The sequence below is a fragment of the Anser anser genome, assembly GCF_964211835.1.
Source record: "Anser anser genome assembly, chromosome: 16".
In the NCBI taxonomy this organism is placed as follows: Eukaryota; Metazoa; Chordata; class Aves; order Anseriformes; family Anatidae; genus Anser; species Anser anser.
In genome coordinates this window covers 748,245-764,801 of record NC_139737.1, presented here as the reverse complement: position 1 = coordinate 764,801, position 16,557 = coordinate 748,245, and the positions used below count along the sequence as shown (strand labels likewise).

At 61.6% G+C, this 16,557-nt stretch overlaps 2 protein-coding genes across 6 annotated transcripts; both read right to left on the bottom strand.

Moving 5' to 3' along the window:
* Positions 1-960: 960 nt before the first annotated feature.
* Positions 961-8,030, bottom strand: LOC310882787 (mitochondrial tRNA methylthiotransferase CDK5RAP1-like). Of its 5 annotated transcripts, XR_014573143.1 has the most exons (8): positions 7,528-7,842; positions 6,745-6,848; positions 6,266-6,300; positions 5,419-5,519; positions 5,022-5,232; positions 4,695-4,835; positions 4,399-4,547; positions 2,504-4,312 (listed from the first exon to the last, which is right to left on the bottom strand). XR_014573143.1 is itself a non-coding variant. In XM_083802017.1 (6 exons), exons 1-6 carry the CDS (start codon positions 7,760-7,762, stop codon positions 4,544-4,546), a joined length of 690 nt encoding a protein of 229 aa, XP_083658143.1. In that variant the 5' UTR covers positions 7,763-7,842; the 3' UTR covers positions 2,504-4,543. The 5 variants fall into 5 exon arrangements, 3 of the variants coding, with proteins under 3 accessions (XP_083658144.1, XP_083658142.1, XP_083658143.1); XR_014573142.1 differs by having other exon boundaries at positions 2,504-4,547; XM_083802017.1 differs by lacking the exon at positions 4,695-4,835 and having other exon boundaries at positions 2,504-4,547.
* Positions 8,031-8,170: 140 nt separating this feature from the next.
* Positions 8,171-16,552, bottom strand: LOC310882779 (bactericidal permeability-increasing protein-like). The gene is made up of 15 exons (XM_083801999.1): positions 16,390-16,552; positions 15,637-15,751; positions 14,969-15,097; positions 14,460-14,615; positions 14,052-14,115; positions 12,506-12,569; positions 11,947-12,038; positions 11,623-11,799; positions 11,355-11,414; positions 10,964-11,131; positions 10,545-10,612; positions 10,361-10,409; positions 9,942-10,005; positions 9,325-9,401; positions 8,171-8,788 (listed from the first exon to the last, which is right to left on the bottom strand). Exons 1-15 carry the CDS (start codon positions 16,502-16,504, stop codon positions 8,735-8,737), a joined length of 1,452 nt encoding a protein of 483 aa, XP_083658125.1. The 5' UTR covers positions 16,505-16,552; the 3' UTR covers positions 8,171-8,734.
* Between the last annotated feature and the right edge of the window lie 5 nt (positions 16,553-16,557).

The window sequence follows — 16,557 nt, the reverse complement described above, 5'->3', positions numbered from 1 at the left end:
GGCCCAGGGTGGGGGTCCCACCAGGGTCGGGGTCCCACCAGGCTTCACATCAGGCCGTCCTCTCTGCTCGCCCCAACTGCTGGTGCGGGACCCCTCAGCCACCCCCCGCCCGCCTGCAGCAGCTCTCCGAAGGCGCAGAAGCCAAAGCGAGTTCCTGGGCTCGCTTCAGAGGTAACCAGGCAATCCCAGGAGGCCAGAGCATGATCTCATGCTCCCTCCTACCCCACGCTCAGGGAATCCATAAAAAGGCTGAAGCAGACTATGTGAACTAACGCAATTAAAGGAGCAATTGGCGGCTGGTGGGGAAGGGAGGAGCTGGCCCAGTGGGCCCCAGTTGGCGTGAGGGTTCCTGGGCAGACGGCTGGGGCCGGGGGCCAGCTGTGTGCCAGCGTCGACGAAGCTGCGGCGGTGCCTGGGGGTCTGGAGCCGAGCAGGGGGCTGCAGGGGGCTGCAGCGGGCGCCCCGGCCCCGCTCCCCACGGCCGAGCCGCTGCCCGCACACAGCTGCTGGCGCCTGAGCCCCGCAGCGCTCGTGCTCTGCGCTGGCGACAAAAGGGCTCTCGCTTGCTCCCACGGAAATGGGAGGCAAACGCAGAAAGCCCTCCCTCGCGCCGTTCCTCCCTCCAAGCTCCCCAGCTGTACCTCCTCCCGCCTCGGCTTGTTTTCACAGCGTGTCCTTCGGCTGCTCGCTGATCCCCGGAGAAATCTTTGTTACCGACGCTGCCCCGGCAGCCCACGGCCCACGCTGCAGCCGGCCCAGCCATCCCCGCTCTCGTCCCCAGCCCAGCCCTGAGTCTTTGCCCGCAAACACGAGGGCGGGCACCCTGGCTGCCTGATCACCCGCTCTGCCCCCAGAGAGGTACTTTCCATGGCTGAATCATCCCAGAGAGCTGTCAAAGGCACTTTGCTTCTGCTCTACCTTTGGGCCAACCCCGAAGTAAAAACTCGGAGTTCTGCGAAGTGCTCTCTTTGGCAGACACCGGCCCGTATTAATTTAAAAAGGGGAAATCCACCACAACCGGCGTACGCCTGCACGTATGAACACTCGCACACACGCGCTGTACGCACGCACGTGCACACGCCAGACTTTTGCAGGTCCCTGGTGCTGGGAAGGACGGCGATGGGCAGCGGGACGCAGCCGGGCACGGGGCTGGCCGGGGGCTTTGCAGCCCCGCTGCCCCCCGAGCTGGGCACGGAGCAGCCCCGGGCAGCGCAGTCCCGCAGTGGGGGCTCGGGGGGGGGGAGCGGAGCGGGTGGGAGCGTGGCCCCCGTGGGCACCTTCGCTCGTCGGGGCTGGCACCGCGACAGCTCCGCACCGGGACTGTGGGCGTCCCATGGCCACGGCACGGCCACCCAACGGCCACCCCAGGGCCACCCCAGGACCACCCAAAGGCCACCCCAGGGCCACCCCACTCGGCGCCCCGTGGCCGGGCAGCGCTGGCAGCCGGAGCCACCGAGCGCCGCGTCCCACGGGCAGCCCCCGCTGCGCCCCCCTTCCTTTCCCTTCCCTCCCCTCTCCTCCGCTCCCCTCCCTCTCCTCCCCTCCGCCCTCCCCTCCCCTCCCCCGCCAGCGGGGCTCGCTCTTTTTCTTCTTCTTTTCTTTCGTTCTGTTTTTTTTTTCCCACATTGACGCGGCCGCTGGGAGGGAGCCTGCCCGGCCGGCGGCCCGGGCGCGCCGATGGGGCCGGGGGTGGCGGCAGCCCCGCAGCGCCCGCGGGGCACCGGGACCTCGTCGCGGGGCACCGGGACCTCGTCGAGGAGCCACCAGCCGGGGAGAAGCCGCAGCGGAGCGGCGGAGCGCGGCGGGCCAGCCGCGGGCAATAAGGCAGCGCTCGGGCCCCGAGGAAGGAAGAGGGAAGGGACAGTTGTTGCCGCGGTCTCCCCCGGGCCCTCTGCCACTTCCCATTAAGCATGGTAATGCCTTCTGCTTTCCTATCCTTTACGCTGCCGCTGCCCCGAGCACCTGCTGCCCGCGCCCCGCGCGCCCGAGCACGAGGCTGGCACCGAGCGCGGAGGCGTCGGGTGGCAGCGGGCTCGGGGCGAGGCGTGCGCGGGGCCCGAGGGCTTCAACGTCCCTGCAAAGCTTGGGGTGCACCAAGCGGGTGCCGCTGCCCGAGCCGTGCCGGCCTCGCGGGCACAGGGACGTGCGGCGCATCCCCCCCGGGCCGGCCGGCCGTCCGTCGCCGCAGCCGCACGCGCCGTTGCCTCGGGCTCCCGGGCGATGCTGCGTTGAGCGCCGGCCTCCGGCTCCTCCGTGCCGGGGCTGTGGGTGAGCGTTTGCGTCCTGCCCTGCCAAGCTCGCTGATGGGGAGCTGCGGAAGAGGGAGAGGAGCTGTTGTTCACTGCCGGCCCGAGCGTTCAAAGCTCGCTCCCTCCTGAGCTGGGGAGAGGAGAGGGAGCGGAGTCACCCTGTGGCGTTGGGTGTGAGTTAAACAACTTCCCTGCACCAAAACACCAAAGCCCGGCTCGCCGTGTTGGTATAAACCACTTCTGGAAAATATGGGTATTTGGGGAGAAATATCAATCTCTATTTAACAGCACTTTGGCTTATTAAAATGGAAATAGCTTTGCAAATGTAAATCTCCTTATGCTCCCTCACGCCTTTTGTTTCATTCCTGCACTCCCTTGCAGCTGGTGGAGGGAAGTGGGCTAATTGGTTCCTTTTTGATTTCTAATCACTCCCTGGCCAGGCTCGCCTCAGCCTCTCGCACGAACACAAAGCTGCTGCGCCGTGTTTACCCCAAAAACCTCTCGCGGTGATGAAGTGCTTTGTGACACTTAACAAAAACATTTCTAGGCGTTCGAGGCCAAAATATTCCTCAGCGCAACCCGGGCTGTGTCTGGTGCCTCCATCAGTCAATACTTTTCTCCTGGCTTTGGCCGACACCGTCCCTGCTGCTTTAGGAAGTTCTGTGCGTTTTTATTCCATTGGCAGGAAAGTGGCTCTGTTTATTCAGTGGATCCGTCCCGTAGCAATCCACCTTGCGGCTGGGTTTTGATGAGGGCGATGAGATTGCCCCCCCTGGCAGCGGGGCTGTCCCCGCTCTGACGCCCCACTTTCCCCTGGCTGCGGGTCCACCAGTGCCCCCCAGTCTCCACGGGCTCGGCAGCTTCCCCGCAGCGAGTGGCAGCCAGGCAGGACGGGGAGGGCAGCGTGGGGTCTCGGGGGACGGCATTGGGGTGTCAGCGGGTTTGGGACAGGGCTGCTGGCAGCGTGCACGCCCTCGCCCCTCCGGACCGCAGCCTGCACCCCCCACCCCTCAGAGACCCCCCTGCGGCTGCGGGGGGAACGGCCGGGCTGGGGGCTGCCCGTGGCATGGAGCAGCCCCGTGGCTCAGCGGGACCAGGCTTCTCTTTCTGATTTCTTTTGCTTTTTCATCAGTGCCAAATGAGCTTGGCCAGGGAGAGTTTGGTTTGGTTTCAGAAGAGCTGGTTTTGGGACGTGCCAGGGCTGTGCAGGGCTGGCCCATCCCCGGCCCCGCTCTGCGCCGCCACGCCGGGACGGGAAGGAGCCGAGCTCGGGGTGTTGGGGCAGGAGGCCCCCTGGCCGAGGTCCCCCAGGAAGGGATGTCGTGCAGGCAGACCAAGCGTGAGAAAAGCGGCGTTGAATGGCACGTGTGAGGGGAAATCCACAGGGAGCGCACGTGCAGACCAGGCAGTGAGCAGGGCCTCGCTTTCCTCCCTCTCTGCCCAGGCCCCGCAGCTCCTCCTTCCAGGCCCGACGGCGGCAGATTTCTGGGTACAGACACAGAAAATGTCAAGAAGAATTAACCAAAGTGTGACTGCAAAGTGCTTTAGCTAAAGCACATTAAAGCTAATTAAGCTGCATTAACCAAGGCCACGTTCTCTCTGGGCGGGCTCCCAGACCCGCCGTCGGCTGCCCGAAGCACGTTCCCACCTCCAGCTCGTACCTGGCCCCCCTGAGCACGCCTTGCTCTGTGCACTGCAGGGCCAAGGGTGAGCTGCAGCTGGCCAGGGAGGGGATCTGCCCTGCTGCCAGCCACCGGGAAAGATGCTGGTTCTGGGGGCACCAGGATCCCTTCACCCTTACACCTGGAGCCCAGCCCCGGGTCAGGGGCTCAGCTTCGCCATGGGCTGTGCCGAAGTTCTTACTTCCCCCTTCCAAACATTTTGCAGTTGAGGAATTTATTATTTGGAAAGAATTCATCACAATCTTCTCAACAATCTTGTTCTTCAAGTTGTTCATCCCTTCGGCAGTTCTCCTGCGATTCTCCAGCAGTTACTAGAGTTGTGTTTTCTAGGTTCTCCCAGTTTTTGCAGCTCCTAAATTCAGCGGAGCTATGAGGAATGATCTGCCCTGCAGACATAAATATCTCATAAATATGCCTAATATGTATAGATAAAATACAACACATCACTGTTTCTGCCCCATCTCCACCTGTCCAAACTTTGTTGTTTCTTCCTGGGGAAAACGTGCTACTTTTGAGTTATCCCTGCTGCCACCGGACAGTGTCACGCTGTAGAGCAGGCAAGGGTGGTACGACAAAGCGGAACTCCCTTCAAGGTCTGAGAACTGGCAGAGGTCACCTGAAAGAAACAGCACAACATTCCTCAGGAACAAAAAGGCCAAGGAGGATCCACTCTAATTTTAGGCTCTCTGGGCAGCAGCTCTTGTAGGAAACAGCACTGCGCAGAAAAAAGAGCCTAAGGAAACAAGAATTACAGGCAGGTCACCTTCACCAAAACATAGTCTCCTGGCTGGGCTCTGACCAGAGCCTTGCAGCCTGTGGCATCCTTTATCTCGGCATCAGGGAAGATCACTTTGATGTTGCCATCGTTCCTCCCACACAGCTCCGAGGCAGAGCGCTTGCTGGGCTGGAGGGAAGACAGGGAACATTACCTGCATGGCAATAGCTCTGATTCACTGTTGAGTTTTATTGTATCAGAAATAAATTGAGCATTGCCTGTTTTGGGTAGCTGCTGTCACTGGCACGTCTGTTCTGGACAGCAGTATTTCCAAACAAAACCCACAGAAACGTGCACAGGAAATAAGGTACTTACACAAATGCTGTCGTGCCACCTGCGCTAGTCTGGACAGGCAGAACATCTGCGTAAGTCTCATCCAGCGACAGCAGGACGTTAGCAGCTTGCTGCCCAGACTCAGCCACGGCCAGCAGCCGAGGAAGGTCACGATACGCGTCGGGGCCTGCCACGATATCGACTAGCTTCTCCCTGTGCAGAATCTCCTCCTTAAGCCTCTCAGCCATGCATCCTGCCACCAAAGGAGAAGGGTCCTTGTGAGGACGTGCCCACCCTCGGTCAGCCTGCCGCACCCCTTCGCTACCTGCTTTCACCCCGCGGAAAAGGCCTGATGCCACCAGAGGGGAGAGGAAACGCAGCGTGATGGGATGTGGCACAACAGCGCGTGCTCCCCACCGCCGCACAGCCCACCACGTACCTAGAATCCCGATGCGGAGAGGCGGCCGATCCTGGTGCCGCCGGGCTTTCAGTGCCTTGAGGTGCCGCAGGCGATTCCAGATAGCCTGCTCAGCCTTCTCCCTGGGAAGCAGGAAAGCAGGGGTTAGTCCCATTGCTGCGCTTCGACAGTCCTCCAGCTCAAAGCAGCTCAAAGCAGCTCAAGTGCTTTCAGGGGAGAATTGAACTGAAGACAGGGAACCAAGAATCATCCCCCTGATGGATCTGATGGTACGTGGAAGCGCTTTCTGTGCTGTGTAGATTATGTCTTGACTTATCTGCTGCTATTTTGCTTGCTTAGGAACCTCAACGCTTCAGAAACAACTCCCACACTAAGCTCTTGCAGAGAAAAAGTCTGCCTTAGCCAGCAAATATCAGCTACCTTGCGAGAGACAGTGCACGTTCAACATCTGCATGCAGGAAAAAAACAAGCAAAGTTCCCTATACATTTTATCCCAAATATACCCTAAATCGGTTTCCCAATTTTTTGCAGTACAGGCCTTGTACTAAAGAGAAAGGCACTTCAACCAAACACAAGAGTCAAAAAGTAAAAAAACAAAAATCATCCAAGCACAAACGTTTGTGAGTCTCTCACTGCCCATGAGATAGAGACACAGCGTACACTACCAAGGAGCTTTTTCTCACTCCACAGTAATTAATTGCACAATTAGCGTTATGTATCATAACATCAACTAGCTCTGGCCTAAGCTAAATGGGCAGTTTCACATCCGCCTGCTGTTTTCATTACACAATGTATTTATCTCCTCAGTTTTCAAATTGCAATTCCTTTAAAACCATCCAAAAAACAGCAGTGACAAAAGTTTCCTTACCTCACAGAACAGGTAACAAGCAGAATCACATCTGCCTAGATTGAGGATGACAGAGAAGGAAGGAGAAATTGTAAAAACCGCACACACAACCTGAACAAGTAGACTATAAAACTCACTTCACTTAGCAAAAAGGATCTGTCTAAAAACACTCTGCGTTTCAACGACCAAAGTTGCAAGAAAACTTAGCAGAAAACAAGCAGAGCCTTCCACAAAACAGCACAAGTAAACTCAGGTGAGGATAAGTCAGGAGCATCCCACTGCGTCCAGTCCCCCCCCAGCTGAGAGGGAACCCAGCAGTTTAAAGGAAAACAGAACAAAACAAAAACCCTGCAGCTTTCTAGCAGGCTTGTTCAGTAGTTTCCTTCACCGCACACATCCCACCACCCTGTGGGACGGCACTCAAGATAAAACCTGGGACTCGGTGGCGGTGTGAAGCTCTCCCAGGCCTGCTTTACAGAAGAGCTGCCGAGGCTCCTCACCTCATCCACGTCCTTTGTCCTCGTGTAGCCGTTCTTTTGCAGGATAGCCCAAGCGATCTCAGTGTCGTTGACGTTCATCTGGCAGCCATAGGTCTCCAGGTACACTGCAACAAAGACAGAGATGGGGGTGACGCAGATGTCTGCCCTGAATCAATCTCCCGTTTACAAGCTCCTTCTGTGATCTCCTCCACGGGAAGGAAGCTGCAGTCCCGCAACAGGCGAGCCGCAGAAAAGGCGCTTTCCCTTCCAGGCTATACAGAAAAGGCGCTTTCCCTTCCAGCCTATACAGAAAAGGCAAGCCAAAATTAAAGCAGGCTCTGCTAGCGGCACTGGGAAACCCGAGTGCCTCCGAGCACGTCGTTCCAGCACCAGAGGCCTGGACGGTGGCTTGCGGAGAGGCCGAAGCTACTGCGCTGCTCAGCCCCAGCACTGGGCGCAACGAACGCCCCTCTCCTCCGGGCACTGCGGCCTGGGAGCTCTGCCCCAGCTGCTGCTGGCACCCGCAGCGTCCCGGGAGGCACGGCGCAGGCCGCTGCCCTGCGCATCTCCGTGGAGCGGGGACGCAGCAGCGAGCGTGCGGCCGCCGAGCTGGCCTCCTCCTCGCGCCGGGGCCGCTCTCAGGGCCCGCAGCCCCGCAGCTCTTCCGCCGAGAGCCCCACCGGAGCTTCGGGCTGGCCTCGGCCTGGCTGCCAGGGCCGCAAGGGCCCGGGGCCGGCGGTGCTGGCAGGGCAGGGCAGGGCAGAGCAGGGCAGGCAGGGCAGGGCAGGGCCCGGCGGCACCGACCTGTGCCGGGCCCGGCGGCAGCGCCCCGCTCCGGCTCGGGCCGCGGCTCCCCGGCGGGCGGCGGCACGGCGGCGGCTCTCAGGAAGTGCCGCAGGTCCGGCCCCGCGGGCAGCGCGGCCCCGCGCCCCCCCGGCCGCTCGCCGGGCCCGCGGCTCGCTCCGCGGGCGGCCCCGGGGCTGGCGGCGACCGAGCGGAGGCGCCCGGCCGCCCGCAGCACGCGGCCCCAGCCCGGCATGGCCGAGCCCGGCGGGGAGCCGGGGCCGGACGGGGACCGGGGCCGGGGACCGGGGACCGGGACCGGGACCGGGACCGGGACCGGGACCGGGACCGGGACGGGGCGGAGGCGGAGGCGGCGGGGGCCGGGCCGGGCCGAGCCGAGCGGCCCCGGTGCGCGCCGCCAGCAGCGGCCCCGCCGCGTCCCCGCCCCGCGGCCCCGCGTTCCGCGCCGGCACCGTTCCGGCGGGGCTGGCCCGGCCCCTGCGGTTCCCCCCCGGGACAGGAGCAATGAAGGGAGAAGCGGGCTTGTCCGCGCTGTGCTGTCAGGCGAGGGGCACGAGGGTGTCCTGAAAGGCCCTCCCGGCCACCTCTCCGCCCCGCTGGAAGGTGCGCGAAGGGGGCTATAACAACGCGGTGACACGAGTGATTTCCATGTGGTATTTTATAGAAAGGCTCAGAGCGGGGCGCAGCCTCCGCGAGGGCGCTGGAAGCCCCCCGGCTGAGCAAGGCTTTGTACAGCACCGCGGGGAAGCGCTCGGTGAAGGTGAAGCACGTGCAGGAGGGGGAGCCGCCGCCGCCAGGCCTCGGCCCGAGCCTCGGCTCTGTCGGCCCCAGCAGCTGGTGGTCGGTGGCTCCTCGGGGCCGGGGCAGGAGAGGGCCCAGGACCCGCAGCAGCGGCGACCTGGGGTGGCCGGGGACCCCCGGGCTCCCGTGGCCCCCTCAGCCCAGCCCGGGCCGCGGGGCTCGGCCCCTCGGGCGCTTCTGGCCCTCGCCTGCGCGTCTGCGGTTTGTCCTCTGGCTGCTCGGGCTGGGGCGGCCGATGAGTCACGTCCTGGCAGAACCGTTCGTTCGCTGTCTCGGCGGCGGGGACGGCGGGGGGGAGCCGGGGTTGGGAGCCAGGGGCGCGGGATGGGAAGCGGGTCCCCTCGGAGGGGCGGCACGGGGCGGGCGAGAGGGGGGCGTTGTCGGTGCTGAAGGTCGCCTTGGTCATCTATCTGCCTTGCCTGGGCTGGTAGTGAACGTTTGCTCCAAACAGCAGGAAATTCTAGGAGAAGGAGAGAGGAAGTCTGCGATGCGTCCTTGCAGCTGCTTTGCTGCTGGAGCCAGCCCTGCTCATCACCCGCCCGCTTTGGGGAGGGAGCGTGGGCATTGTGCTTCTGCCATCCTTGCTGGCTAATTTTAGCTCCGGAGGGGCTCCGAAGACGTTTCACAGCCACACCCCGCCATAAACATCCAGCATCCAGTCAGTGGCACTCCTCCGGGGCCTCCCCAGGCCTCCCAACGCGCAGGATTCCTCCCTCCTGCCTGGGTCCCACCGCACGCAGCCGCGTCCTGGGCTGCAGCTACTCAGCCGCCACACGCAGAGCCCCGTCAGGCTCGCGGCTGAGCTGCCCCGGAGCTCTGCTGACTATAAAAAGCGGCGTGGGAAAGTCAGGCCCCGGTCTTAAAATCTGCAGAACGCAGCCCTGCCTGAGCCACCGCTGTGCATGAAATTTGCTTCATCCCCCTTCTCGGGGCACCTCGCCTGACCCCCGCCTCTCGGGGGCGAGTGGCAGGACAGGCTCCGGACCCTCCACTCACCTCATGAAACTGCACGAGGAGGTCGGAGAGCTGTACTTGGGCTGGCAGTGGCAGAGGGAAGCCCTTACCTAATCTCTCTGGAAAAGAAAACACACACGGCTGTGTTGGAACGAGAAGCAAGAGGGAGCAAGGGGCTGTGCAAAGCTGAGGCCACTTCCTACCCCCGGCCCTTCCTTTGCCCCCCCAGGCCCTGGGAAGGCAGAGGGAGCTCCTCCAGGCTACACTAAGGTCTGGGGGCTTCACGTTGTGCTGTGCCCCTGGGGCCCCTGGCAGCCTCCGGCCCCGCTCTGGGCTGATTTGTTCAGCTGTAATGAGAAGCAGCGGGCGGGGGAGAGGGTCTGGAACGCATTAGGATGTGTGTCAGGCTCATTTTTTCCATTGCGTTCACTTCTGGATGCGTGTCACAGTGCGGAGAGGCTCCCGCACTCGGTTACCCGCAGCCCTCCTCTGCCAACCCCAGACACGCCAGGCGCTGCTGCTGCTGCCTCCTCTCCGCAGGTTTTACCTTCTGAGCAGGCCTGGCAGCAGGGGCTCAGTTAACAAACTGGGCCTGCCCTGACAGAGTGACCTGACTGGTGTCTGTTCCGGCAGCCCCATTCCCCTCAGCAGGTTATTACCATTAAGACGTGGGAGCAGGACACTGGAGGCAACTATGTTCGTTATTGACTGCACCGTTTCCACCTGGAGATGCAGAGAGAGGGAGAAGGAAAAGAGCTTAGTCTGTGGGAGAGCAGGTGACCAGATCCCAGAGGATAATTAGGAAGAGTAAAATAAAGGAGAAGCTGGGATGGGTGCGCACATCACCAGAGACCTGTGGTTTTCTCTGGGCCATGCTGGTGGAGTAGGAAGCACAGGGGTGAAAAAGGGGATAGTGGCCGGCTCTGCTCCCTCGCCCAGTCTCACAGGCTGGTACGGGAGGTGCCCGTGGGGTCAGCATCCCTTGGTGGTGCGTGCGAGGGGGTGAGTCCCTTCCTCAGCACCTGGCAGGCTCCCACCTCCATGCTGGGGTCTCTGGTCGTGGTCAGGGACAGCTTACCTCGAAACTTCCAGTGCCGACATCTGAATGCTTCAGCGTGAGCTTCATCCTGTGCGGAGAGAAGCGGTGCTTTGCAGTGCCCGTGCCTGTCCCGCTCCCTCCAGCCGCAGCTCATCCCCTCTGCCCCAGGTCCCCATCCCCGGCACCCCCCTCAGCAGCAGCTTCACCGGGACCTGCAGCTCACCTGCCCAGGGCCAGGCTCCCAACCATGCGGCCGGACCTCACGTCGGCGGTGGCAGACACGTTGCCTGTCTGGGGAAAGAGGCAGAGCTCTGGCAGTGCCCACCCAGCTCGCCCCGAAATGGGCACAGGGGGAATAGCTCAGAGCAGCCCAAAGGCAGCCAGACCGCCCTGCAGTCAGGGCCCCAGTCGCACCCAGCATGAAAACCGGCGTTTGTGAGCTCGGGTATTTGTGCTGGGGTGCTCCATGTACCCGACTGGGCTGCTTTCAGGAGGCACCTCTCAGCAGGAGCACGGCACGGATGGCCCAGGATCGCCAAACACAAAGGGAGGGTGCTGCACAGCTCGGGAGCTCCCACCTTTGCTCACTGAGGTGCAGGCAGCGCTCACGGGGCACCACGGCAGCCCCGGACCCCAACTCACCAAGCTGAGGAGGAAGAGGGGGGCCAGGCTGCCGTTGGGATAGATGGCGTAAGCCTGGATGTCCACAACAGGCTGGAGCGAGACCCCGTCTGGTCCGATGCTCAGGAACGGGGCGGAGGGAGTGGACAGCCTGAACTTCATCGGCATGTTGGGGTACATCTCGTCCAGCTGCAAAGGAGCAGGGAGAGGGGAGGAACCGCAGCACAAAACCTCCCGTGGCTCTGCAGCCTGCTGCTGCCGAGCTCCTTCCCATGCCAGCAGCCCACGGGGTGCAGGGATGCAGCACCCAGAGCACGGCCCCGCTGCGGCTCCCCCTCGCTGGGAACGTGGGGCTGGGCTCTCTGGGGGGCCGCCTCGCACAGAGCCTGTGCCGGGCAGGGCTGGGGCTCACCTGGGGAAGGAAGGCCGCGAAGGTGGAGGTGTTCAAACGGAATTCGATGTCCTTCGGGATCTGCGGGAGGAGGACGGTTACTGCCCGGCAACGCAGCGCGGCGCTGGGGCAGGATCAGCCCCTCGTGCACCTCGTGCGTGCAGCAAGGACATCTCAGCCCCTGCTCTGCGCCCAGCGCAGCTCCATGGGGAAGTGTGGAGGAGAACACGGCGCAGAGGAGCCCTGCGAGTCTGCCAGCCGCTGACCCCATCCCACCTCGCCTCCTTACCATGGAGTCTGTGATTTCAAAGACCAGTGCCCCAGCCGTGTGGTAGGCGAAGCTGGCGGTGTTGAAGAAGTAGCTGGAGACCCCGAAGTAAACCATGCGGCTGTGATCGGGAGGAAAGGCCAGCGCTGGCGGCGTGAAGGGGATGGCGGTGTGCTGTGCCAGGGAGAAGCATTCGCCCTGGAAGGACGGGAGTGGGTGAAGCAGGGCTGGTGGGGCTCAGCCACGCTGGGGAACGGCGTTTGCAGGCGGTGACTGACCCCCGCCTCCCTCCTGCGCCCTGCAATGGCATCAGCCACACCGAGGTCCCCGCGGGCAGCCTCTCACCTTCAGGTCCGCATTGAGGAACTGGGCAGTGGCAACCGGGGGTGCTGTCAAGGAGTAATCGATCCCGACCGTGGTATCTATCTTGGCTGTGACTGCAAGACACGGGGCAGAGGGTGAGCGAGAGCCAGGAGCAGCTTGCCTCCATGACGCCTGGGCAGAGCCTTGCCCCGGCTTCCTGGTACAACAGCACAATAGCAGTTTCACATGCGTCTGCTTCTGTTTAGAAATAAAAGTTGCATTTTCCTCTTCACTCTGTTTCTCAGCCACGCAAACTAATTCCTGGACGCCATCCAGGTCCCCTTGCCGAGGCAGCCTGCGCTCCACCAGCCCTGGGGCACGGCTCAGGGAGGCTGCGTGCGGGTGCCCCATCTCGGCACCGTCTCTCCCTGTGGGAGGACTGAGTGCATGGTGACAACTCTGCTGTGTGGTGCTCCCCAGCTCCCGGCACGTGTGCGGAAATACAAAGAAATGGAGTGGGCACAAGGTAAAACACCATCCCCGTGGCCAGGAAACGCTAGGAAGAAATCTCCCCAAGCCCCGTGCAGTGCTCGCGCGGTACCTGGTACGGTCTGGAGGTAAGGCTGTAGGAATCTTCTGACAGAGCTACTCAGGCTTCCGCAGACCTGGGGAAACAAAGGCAAGGGAGCTCAGCAGCCTGGCTCTGCTGGGGCACACAGCCCCGTGCGGAAGCCTCGGGCACGTGCTCTGCTGCCCAGTGCTGTTTGTATTCTTTGCAAAAGCCTGCTCTCTTCCAACGCCATACTGGCACAAGAACCCCCATGCAGGATGAGGCCGTCATCTGCCTGACCAGGCAGCCAGCAGGCAGCAGCTGACAGCGAGACGCAGAGCTCTGGAGGAGCAGCGGCCGCGCTGGCAACACCTGGTGGCAGGCTGCACTGCCGGGAGGAAGAGGAGGGACGGAGCCTTGGGCATGACTTTACCAGCAGAGGCCTGCTGGTAAGCTGCTTGTCCCCCTGCCTAGTAGAACAGAATCGTAGAAGCATAGAATAGAGCAGGACGGAACAGTTCACTTGGAAGGGACCTACAGAGATCATCAAGTCCGTATTTGTCTGCGGGTGCTGGACCCCCAGGTCCCTCCTGGCCCCTGGGGCAGGGCGCTGCCCAGCCCCGCAGCAAGAGCTGCAGGTGCCCACAGGTGGCTGGAGCAAGATCGGGGCAGGGACAGGGCTGAGCAGGGTCCTGCAGCACTCCCAGCCCTGGCCTCTCCTCTGCTCCATCTCGAGCAGGGAGAAAGCCCCTGGAGAAACGCGTGTCTGGCGAAGGGGCTCGGCCGGGCTGCCGGGGCAGATTCCCCAGCTGCCTCCTTCCAGGAGATACCGCAGCATGAAAGCCTTTCTGCCCGGCCCCAGCCTCGCTCCTGCTGCCAGCCCATCTGCTGCCAGGGCTCCAGGTGGCCCCAGGCAGCACGAGATGGCGTCGGCCAGAGCCAAATGCGCCGCGGCCAGGACCCGACCTGCGGCAGGGTGGGATTTGCCTGCTCTCCAACTGCCTCCTTCCCGAGCAAGGTTCACGGCCGGGGAGGTTGCAGCTCATGCCAGCGAGCCTTGTAGTAATTATTGCTAACAGCTTGTTTCCATGTCTTGACGCGAGTCTCCCGCACGTAGGCTTTTGTACAGGGCTGAAGGTACCAGGGCTTCCCTGGTGCACCCCATTACAACAAGACGGCAAGCAGCTGAAATCCAGAGAAGAGGATTTCTAACCTATTGCTCCCAAAAGCACGGATGAGTGCAGGCCATTTAAAGGGCGGCTCTGAGCGGGTTTCCTCTGCTACAATGAGTTTGGCCGAGGCATAAGATCTAATTAACTGACCACATGGAAAGAGAAGTATTTGTTAATTGGGAACCAATTATACTGGGCTTTGGCAAACGCTGCAGGTTTAGAATCCAGCCCGAGCCACATGCTGCTATGGGGCTGCACTTAGCATGTGCCCATTCCTCACAGCTTCCACCAAATCAGCAATGTGCCCGCACGCTCTGGCCCTGCTTAAATCCGTCGGTGTGACCTGAGCCCTTGAAACGGCTGCTACAAGTGAGGGCTACAGATCACCAGAAAGCCTGGAGCTCTACCGAGCTTCTTTCACGTACCTTGCCTTCCAAGGTTTTCTTCAATTTGGACTCAATGGTTCTACGGAAGAGGTTGTAAAGCCAACTGCAGAGAAAAACAGAGAGGGAGTCAATTTTGCTCTATCTCAGAGGATGCTGCAGAAGTATTTGTGCAGGAAAGGGAGACACCGGAGCTGTGGGACACTGGGGAATGCCATTCCCATGCCAGCCTGGAGTCAAGCTTTGACTCAGGGTTTACATTTGCAAACAAACCTGCTCGTAAACAACATGCATACAAGTCTCGTGACTGCCCCAGAACTTCTCCCTTAAATGTGCAACCACAGCAGGACAAACTCAGAGCAGATTCAAGCACCTACTGTGCCTGGCAGCCACCTTCCCATCTCAGCTGGGCTAACGCGCAGGATTTCTAGGCCTTCACGGTGATGTTACCTCAATTTGCCTGAAAAGCGTACGCGGACATTGGAGATACTGGTGCTGCAGGCAGAGATATCAACTGTTGGCTTCCCAGAGGCATCTCTGCCCAGCTTCAGGATGGTCTTGATGTAGACATGCGACAGCTTCAGGTTGAATGACCCACGTTGCCGGCTGCAGGGAGAGGGAAGACAAGAAAGGGGACGAGAGGGGAGATGGCGCTCACGTTATCTCCCCGACCATTTGCGAGAGGCATGACCGCTGCCTGGCCAGCTGCGGGTGCCCTGGCATGGGGAGAGGGACCTTGCGGTGCTCCCCCAGGGCTAGGGGCTCACAGGCGGCGGGACTAAAGCAGCTGCAGCCCAGCTGGGGGGGTCAGGACATCTGCAGGTAACAAAGCAAGAGCTGCCCAAACCACGAAGGAGGCAGAGGAGGGAAAAAAGCCTGCCCAGATCCAGGGAGGGAAATGCAGAGTGAGGGGCCTGAGCCAGGGAAGGGGCTGTGCGCAGGGACAGCCGAGTACCCACAGGAAGCGCAGCTTCACACGCCAGTTCCCGTCCAGCTCAGCAAAGGCGTTGGAGATGGAGACTTGCAGGCCCTCGTTGGGGACCAGGGAAATCTGCGAGTGCGGCAACTGGAAATTGCGAAGGTTCAGCCTAACATATAAAAAATAAAATAATAAAATAAAATAAAATAAAATAAAATAAAATAAAATAAAATAAAATAAAATAAAATAAAATAAAATAAAATAAAATAAAAGCATGTGAGAGGGGGTGCCTCACACTGGGTGCCCAGCTGGGGAGGGCAGGAGTGAAGGCACCGTGCCGGCAGCATCCCCAGCTCCCATCCTGCCAAGGAACAGCACTGCGTGGGCAGAGCGGTGCCTTTGGGAGCACGGTCCCTGTGGCACCGTGAGAGCAGCTCCTCAGTGCTGGAAACCCAGGGCAGCAGCGGGAGGAGAGCTGCAAGGGGGTGGCAAGGAGCTGGAACCCCGGGACCCCGCAGCCTGGGCTCATGCTAGGTGGGTTCCTGAGGTGAGGCATCCCTTCACCGAGGACAGGGCCAACATTTTGGGAGCTGCAGGGCAGAGGACAGCCCTCACTGCTCCGGGGCCCCCTGCTCCCCCGAGGCCCTCCAGGCTCCCCGCAGGGGCCGGGAGGGCAGCAAGTCGCTCCAAGCCACTGGCAGAGCTCACCTGGAGATCTCGTAGCGCACCTTCCCCAAGATCCGGATTCGGGAATCACCTGAGATGTCTTGCAGCTTCAGCTGGGCCAGCTCCTTCTCCAACATAGCAACCCCGTGCTGCTTGGCTGCGGGGGCAAAGGGACAGCATCATGGTCACGGGCCTCCCAAGGGAGCCAGGAGCGTGCAACAGGCACATGGCAAAAGGGTTAAAGGAAACACCGGTGGCCTGGATCCATCTGGGAAGGGGAGTCACGTCCTCCTCTCCCGACAGCTAGCAAAGCTGCTGGGTAAATGAGCTGTTTCTCACAGTGTATTTCAATCCATAACAGCGCTCCGCTGGAGCCGGGGCCCTGCCTGCCTCAATAAACCCAACACAGAGCCCATCCATCTCCGTCACCTCCCTCCTGGCACCTCCCCACCGCCTCCCTCCACCGCAGCTCGCTCCTCCGGGGCTCAGGCTCGGCTGCCTGGATGCGTGCCATGAGCACGGGACCGTCCTGCCCCACCAGCCCTGTGCCTCCTCGAGCCGGGGTCTCCCCCATCGGCACCTGAGCGCAGCCCCCAGCCCCCGCAGGGTCTGGCTGCTCTGCACGGACTCGATGGAGACAGCGGCAGGGGCAGATGGGGACATCAGGCCGATGCTGCCTTTGGCACGCATGGCCGAGGCTGTCCCTGTCCTGCCCTGGAACTGCACGAGCACCCGGCTCTGCACCTCCGCCGCCAGCACCTGCAAGAGAAGAGGGAGATCAGGAGCCGAACCCACCGTAGTCCAAGCCTGCCTGGGTGATCCTGACCACAAAGCCAGGGTTGGTGGCTCCAGTGAGCGCCAGGCCCAAAGCCAGCACCGTGCTGGCCACCAAAAGGCTCCACACTCCCATCCTGGCTGCCCGACGCTGCCGTGCTGCTGCCTGGCTCTCTCTGCCCACACCGC

Bases quoted from the DNA above. Each gene is read 5' to 3' on its own strand.
- LOC310882787 (XM_083802016.1), bottom strand. From the start codon at position 1,912: ATGCTTAATGGGAAGTGGCAGAGGGCCCGGGGGAGACCGCGGCAACAA.
- LOC310882779 (XM_083801999.1), bottom strand. From the start codon at position 16,504: ATGGGAGTGTGGAGCCTTTTGGTGGCCAGCACGGTGCTGGCTTTGGGC. The intron at 11,800-11,946 runs GTGAGAGGCTGC...CCGTCCTTCCAG, and splicing joins TCCTCAATGCGGACCTGAAG to GGCGAATGCTTCTCCCTGGC. The intron at 11,132-11,354 runs GTGAGCCCCAGC...GCTCCTTTGCAG, and splicing joins TCGCGGCCTTCCTTCCCCAG to CTGGACGAGATGTACCCCAA.